The sequence below is a fragment of the Penaeus vannamei genome, chromosome 31 (genome assembly GCF_042767895.1).
Source record: "Penaeus vannamei isolate JL-2024 chromosome 31, ASM4276789v1, whole genome shotgun sequence".
Lineage (NCBI taxonomy): Eukaryota > Metazoa > Arthropoda > Malacostraca > Decapoda > Penaeidae > Penaeus > Penaeus vannamei.
The window spans coordinates 2,389,682-2,397,181 of NC_091579.1; the positions used below are offsets into that span (position 1 = coordinate 2,389,682).

General features: G+C 36.7%; 1 protein-coding gene across 4 annotated transcripts in view; it reads left to right on the forward strand.

The window, feature by feature from the left end:
• The first annotated feature begins 653 nt into the window (after positions 1-653).
• Positions 654-7,500, forward strand: part of Spt7 — a 7,883-nt gene continuing 1,036 nt past the window's right edge. The window contains exons 1-8 of one of the 4 annotated variants that reach the window (XR_011399831.1): positions 654-751; positions 1,907-2,087; positions 2,225-2,324; positions 2,780-2,895; positions 3,618-3,852; positions 3,968-4,143; positions 4,877-5,133; positions 5,606-7,500. The exon at positions 5,606-7,500 is cut by the window's right edge and continues 1,036 nt beyond it. Coding sequence is in view for 3 of the 4 variants with exons in the window: in XM_070143587.1 (XP_069999688.1) it covers positions 1,915-2,087; positions 2,225-2,324; positions 2,780-2,895; positions 3,618-3,852; positions 3,968-4,143; positions 4,877-5,047; positions 5,606-5,690 (1,056 nt within the window). In the remaining variant the exon portion in view is untranslated. The other 3 variants (XM_070143587.1, XM_070143588.1, XM_070143589.1) reach the window with 3 other exon arrangements.

A 7,500-nucleotide genomic window follows, 5' to 3' on the forward strand; every position in this document is an offset into this window, starting at 1 on the left:
AGCGGGAGGGAGGGAGGAGTGGAGGGAGGGAGAGAGGGGGGGAAGGAGAGAGAGAGGGAGGGAGGAAGGGAGGGAAAGAGGCAGGGAACGAGGGAGAGAGGGAGGGAGGAAGGGTATGACGGAGCAAGGGAGAGAGAGAGAAAGGGAGGGAGGGAGGAAGGCAGAAACAGAGAGAGAGAGAGAAAGAGAGAGAGAGAGAGAGAGAGAGAGAGAGAGAGAGAGAGAGAGAGAGAGTAGACTTAAATAGACAGATATATAGAGAGAGACAAGAGAGAGGAGGGAATAAAAGAGTAAGTAAAGTAAGTAATTGAAAATAGATTAACGAAAATGTGTGTGTGTGTGTGTGTGTGTGTGTGTGTGTGTGTATGTGTGTGTGTGTGTGTGTGTGTGTGTGTGTGTGTGTGTGTGTGTGTGTGTGTGTGTGTGTGTGTGTCTTTGTGTGTATATGTGTGTATGTGTGTGTGTGTGTGTGTGTGTGTGTGTGTGTGTGTGTGTGTGTGTGTGTGTGTGTGTGTGTGTGTGTGTGGTTCTGAACATGGGAAATAATCGATTATGTAAAATTGACAATGACAAGTGCCAATATGATATGATTGATTATCTTTAAATTTTTTGTATTGAAGTGCCTTTATATTACCCATTTTTGTGCAAGTTGTATTAGTTTTTGACTCTATTACTGATACACATTTTTATTGGATTTCTCTATCAATAAATATTTTAAGCTCGTACTCTCTGGGGTAAACAAAGCAGACAGGTAAATTACTTCTTTATGCGCTTGAAATATCCTACTTAATATATGTTTAAATGCCTTTGCAGCTAACAACTAAGTTGAAGAAGTGGCATTTTATACGGCATCCCTTTTATTCTGAATAAACAAAGCCATGTAAGCCAACTCCAGGAAAATGTAGTAACATATAGGGTACCGGTAGCTGGAGAACTGGTGGAAATTTCGGTAATTTTCTCTTCTCTGAAGGAAGATCTGTAATGAGTATTACTGAACATAAGGTTAATAATGAAGTTGGTTGATAGGTTATTCTACCATGGAGTAAATGTTTAGGAGAAAGCACTATTTTTCCCTCGTAATTGTTTGTCTTTCAAGTAATTTTTTTGGAATAGTTCTGCCAAATGGAATGTAATGATATTGGTATCGCTGGATTCCTCTCACTCTAGTTTCCAAATATATAGAAATTATTGTATGGAACCCCCTCCCCCCCCATTAGTGACAATCTTTGCCTCAGGGGAGGGCATGAGAGGTACAAGGAAAATTACAGGGTAAAATATGAATAATATACACAAAGTCAGTCACTTTATTGTCTATTGCAGTGAGCTAGGCCCCCTTCGACTCACTCATGGTGGACTGCTGCCACCCAACCCCTGCCCAGGAACACAATAAATACTCCACATATTCATATCAGGAGAGAGTGTACAACCAACGTGTAGGAGTACCTGTTGCCAAGTCTGTCTGACACTCTCCTGCTGTAAATACATGGATTTTTGTTTTCCTTGGTGGGGTTTGGGGGCAGCAGTTCCCCATGGAGGAGTCACAGCTTCATTAGACAATAAAGTGATTGATTCTGTGTATATTATTCATATTTTACCCTGCAATTTCCATAGTACCTTTCATGCCCTCCCTTGCAATTGGTGCCAAGAATGCAGGGGGTTGAGGAAATTCCATGAAATCATTTCTATATATTTTAGATGAGAGAAATCCAGTGATACCTAAATCCTCACGATCCGGAACTAATAAAAAAAATTACCATCTCATCCAGATCTTCTTGAAACTTGTAGTTAATGTTGATTGAATATCTAAAGTATTAACAATGTCTCTGTATTTTAGAATATGTGTGTATCTTGTACTGCAATCTCTATATTCTGAAAGTTACATAACTTTTTTTGTGTGTAATTTTAGTATACAGAATGAGTTGTGCTGGTAGCCACTGGGGAGAGTTTCAGGATGGTCAGGGCAGCAGCAATGATGACTGGAGTCTCAGCGGCTCTGACATGGAAGACCTCCTAACCCCAAAGCCACCACCACCAACTCCTCCAACCCTTCACCAGCCATCTCAGGAGGAAACATCATCATTTCAGAAGTGAGGTCTTTCCTTCCCTTCTGTCCACTTTTCATGTCTTTAACCATTTTCTGGATTTCATGGTGACAAATCATTACTGAACTGATACAGTGATTGTTATAGTGACAGAAAATAATTCAAATTTTTTGAATTTTCAGACTTCCAGCAGAATTCTGCAGAACAGACCCCTTAGTTTTGCAAACAATCAGATTACTACAGTATCAGAGACAAGTTGCCCAGCTTATAAACAGAGCACAGGTAAGAATGACCAATATGATAACTATTATACTTGATGTGTAATAAAACTTTTGCCATTATTACAAATGGGATGCTATCAGTATATGTATTTCTATGGCTCCTGTTAATTTAAAAGGCAATATTAGGCTTACAACATGCAAGAACTCTCTCATTCTCTCTCTTTTATTCTCATTCTCTCTCTCTCTCTCTTTTCTCTCTTTATATATATATATATATATATATATATATATATATATATATATATATATATATATATATATATATATATATTTATTTATTTATTTATTTATGGAGATAATGGCAACAGTTTCATGCTTATTATTATTATTTGTTTTAACTGAATAACAGCTTTAGTTGGTTTCTTTGTGACTTGAGTATATGTAATGGAAATTTTTTTTAGGGCAATTGTACCCAAGATATAAATTAAAAAGTATAGTATTTTGTTTACTGTGCAGAGTATAGGTATGGAGGGGAATAGCTTCCCATCATGCCCGGCACCTCCTGATGAGCCTGTGCTTGACCGGAAAACTGCGAAGCCACACTTCTTATTCTTTATTCCTCCTGAAAAAACGTAGGTTCTTTTTGCTTGTTTATAATGTTGATCCTTTAGTGATCTTACTTGCTATTGTGTGATTATCAATATAATGGTGATTATGCTAATAGTATTGATTATAGTAATTGATATGAGTCAATAACATGCTGGTGATCTGGTGTATAACCCTTTAACCATGGAAGAATGGTGTATGGTTGTTGAACAAATGAACAGTTTATAGTTTCAGGACTAAATAGTTCAGCTCCATACCTTGACTGTCATTGTGTGTTTTTTGTAAATTGTTTTTAGAGATATGTCCTACATATAGATTTGAATTATTACAAAGAAAGGAAAAGTGTACTATTTGATAAATTATAAAGTAACTGTTGTAATGATATGGTAGTGTTAGAGCAGATAATTTTGCTGACAAGGAGCCAGGCAAAGCAAACATGTATCTGTAGTATGTAGTGTCCCTGTGGATATCCAACACTGAACATAGGTGTAATTATGTAGTGTATTTATGTTTCAATATGTGTTGAACATGCGCATACACACTATATATATGACTGACTGTCCGCCATTATCTTTCCTTCCCTTACTCCTTTCCATGGTTAAAAGGAGTAATATTGATGATGATTATAAAAATATGGTAATTATGATAATGATTATAAAGTTACTAGTAAGTTTATAATAATATAATGGTTCATGCTGATATTATTGAAATTTAACTTCTCTTTTGTCTTTTTGAATTGACTCAACAGCTCATACACAAGTGGGAAGAATGAGCCACAGTTACTTGAGGTGGAGGGCACAACTGCACGACTTATTTTGAGGAAAGCTGTAGCAACAGTATGTGCACACACAGGATACACTGACACATCCGAGAGTGTGCTCAGATTTCTCACCGATGTTCTCCATGAATTTTTGACGAAGCTGACCAATTTGCTACGTGCTAACACAGACTCCCTTCTGTTGACAGACAGATGTCCATTTCATGTAAGTTTCTTTTTTACACAGAGGAATAGATTTGAGAGAACATGTTTAGCAAAATGGAAATCTAATTATTGTTGCGTATCAGTTATAGTATCTAATGTGTCATTTAATTTTTTAGGATGTTATGGAACAAAGCCTTCACGATATTGGGATTGGCAGCATGAATGAGTTACACCAAATGTACCGTGAACGTGTTATTCTGTACCATACCAGAGTCAGGCAGGAGAGCTTTCAGTTGTATCATCAATACCTTGCTCTTACACAGAATAAGGAAGGCAGTATTGCAACACCTGGGTAAGTAATAATTGTAAATTTTCTTTAATGTTGCCGTTTTTCTCTGTTTCTGTTTGTCTTTCATTCTCTCTCCTTCTCCTTCATTCTTTCTTTCTTTCATTATGTGTCTCTTTCATTCATTCTTTCTTTCATTATGTGCCTCTTTCATTCTTTCATTATCTTCTCTTTCATTGTCTCTCATTGTTTCTTTCTCTCTTCTTATTCTTTCATTCTCTCTCTCATTCTTTCACTCCCCCACTCCCCCACTCCCTCTTTATCTCTCTCTCTCTCTCTCCTCACTCCCCCACTCCCTCTTTATCTCTCTCTCATTCTCTCTCTCTCTCTCTCTCTCTCTCTCTCTCTCTCTCTCTCTCTCTCTCTCTCTCCCCCCCCCCCTCCCCTTCCCTCTCTTGCTCCCCCCTTCTCTCTCTCTCTCCCCCCCTCCCCCTCCCCCCCTCTCTCTCTCTTTCTCTCCCTCTCTCTCTCCCACTCCCTCTCTCTCTCTCTCTCTCTCTCTCTCTCTCTCTCTCTCTCTCTCTCTCTCTCTCTCTCTCTCTCTCTCTCTCTCTCTCTCTCTCTCTCTCTCCCCCACCCTCCCTCCCTCCCTCCCTCCCTCCCTCCCTCCCTCCCTCCCTCCCTCCCTCTCCCTCCCTCCCTCTCTCTCTCTCTCTCTACCTCTCTTTTCCTCTTTCTTTTCATGCTAGAAGCAGCCATGACATGAGTATGCATAATATATTCCCCATTTTGTTATCAGGTCTCGAAGGGAGAGTACAGGGGACTGGTGGGGAGACGACTGTGGGAGTCAACATGGAGGTCCAAGTGGTACCTCTGCACCAGGTCTAGACGATACCTCTGTCCCATCTATTAAAAGTACCTCAAGTCTGGATCCTGAATTATCACTCCATCCATTCTCTGTGTTGAGCCAGTGAGTTATGAGGAGGTTGAACATAATGATGTAATATAGCATAAGTGCAGCTGAAGTCCAGATCAGGATGCTGACAATTGAACAAGGTAGTGATCTGCCAAATATGCATTGTTTTTTCTCATTACTATTATTTCTGATTATATGAGAAAAAATTTAGGTGTTAGCAAGGAAAATTAATATTAATGTTAGTGGGAATGTATATATATGTATCAGGTAATGCAGTGACTGTGCAGTATAATTGGTATATCTTATTATAAAAGATGTACTTATTTTTGTTTAAGCCATTATAAGTTACTTATTCATGTTTTTTTTTTCAACATTTCTTATTTCAATAATTTTATCATCTTTCTTGCTATCTTTAAGTTGTTCTTTCCGACTTTCATTTGTCAGACCTAATACTAATAGTTCAAACAACAATAGTAGCTGGGACCTGAAACAGAAGGGTGTAATACTGTCAGTGAATATATTATTTTACAGATCCATTAATACTACCAGGAAAAAGACACAAAACTGTTGACAAACTTTTCACCACTAAAATCACAAATATTTCCACTACAGAGTCGGAGGTGATGGAGAAGAAGGGGTCCAGCACTCACCTGCCACCACACAACAATACCAGCTATACCCTCTTACACCCAGATAGATATGATTGCAACATTTTGCCTGTATATAATCAATGCAGATTTCTTGCCTTACAATTTGCACATTATTCTTATTAAAGGTATTATATGTTCAGTTTTTAGTATTAAACCATTTTATTTATAGCTAATTAACTATTTCTTTAGTGAGGTTATATTTTCATTTTGATGCTCATTTTTGACACACCAAACTGTTCAGTTGCCTAAATTACATTATTGAATATGGATGTTTGCTGAATTATAGTGTTAGCATTTAATACTTCTAAATGCATTTTTTTTTTTGTATCACAATTCCATTCCTCTGATTTTACACTATTGGCTGTATACCTAGGATTGTTTCAAGTATGATAAGGTGAAGAAAGTATTTAGCCTGCAAGTTATATTGCATCAAAATCTGTCATTTTCTCAGGAGTGATAGAAATTTCAGGTTTCATTTGTGTACTATATAACTTCAGATTAAAAGAAAAACAAACTTTGTATGGTTACTTTTTCCAAAATTAACTTTCCCCATGTATAATTATTGCTGCCTGGCCAAATAAAAGCTTGTTTTCATTTAAGGGAACATGCGCATATGCTTTGTGTATATATAAATATTGAAATTTTGTAACTTGTCATCCTTTAACTCCAGAATTATTTATTTCTATACCACATGGGAAAGCATTCTCAAAACCATAGATGGTATTGTAAAAGATAAAATTTACAACCTCAGTCTCATATAATTAGTAAGGTGAGTAGTCAGGTAATAGATTAAGTGAGCTGTGTATATAAATAGTATTAGTAGTAAAACCTCTGGAAGTGAGATTTTTTTTGAAAGCTCACACATGCTCTCTCATCATTCAATGTACAGTATTGTCTTATTTGCTGCAGATTATTTCACACATTTTAACTAATGCAGATTCCAAATGACTGTTTCTCTAATACTGACTTTCAGAATGGGTGCTGAATTAGATGGGTACATTTCTCTGGTATTTGACATCAATCAAATATTTTTTTATATACAAATATTTAGATGGGTCTTCCTATTTTGTTGTTACTTTCATTGAAATATATGGTAATGGAACAAAGACTAGGGAGTAAAATGCTGTGTATCTGCGTGTAGGTTTATGTTATACTTATATTGTAAGTTTGTTTAACTTCACTTTCACCCTAATGCAAAATTCAAAAATGTTAGCCTAAGGCACATTTTGAAAAAAATCTGAGTGGCATACTTTAAACAATTTTCTTAATCCAATAATTGTGGTTTAAAATAACTAGTGGCCAGTAATGCAAGATTGTTGGTACACATTTTCCATGTTTGTGCAGAGCTTATCCAGTATTTCAAGGTACAACATTAGAGTTTTAGCTTGAAGGTGTAGCTTATAACCTTATGTTTGGAAAAAAAAGAAAGCTTCCTTCCACTTCAGGTGACACCAAGCAAATGATGTCACTACCATCCAAGAACAACGAGCTTCTTCTGACACGCTATTGGCACAGTGGATGTAATTATGTGGTACTATCTACAGCTATCTACCACAGCCACTGTATGATTATCTGCCACCCATGTTCAAAGGGTTCAGCAACTGGCTGGTTTATGAATGTCCTAAGATTTCTCTGAAAATTCTGGATTTTTCTACAGGGACATGCAGAATTCAACATTCTGCAAACAGAATATTTCATAAAAAATCATAATTGTATATTTCATAAAAAATCATAATTGTATATTTCATAAAAAATCATAATTGTTTTGTATTATGGGGTTTAATCATTTGACTCCTAGTGGTCAGTATGATCAACTGTTTGTAAAAATAAATTCCAGTAATATGTACTGAAGTAGAT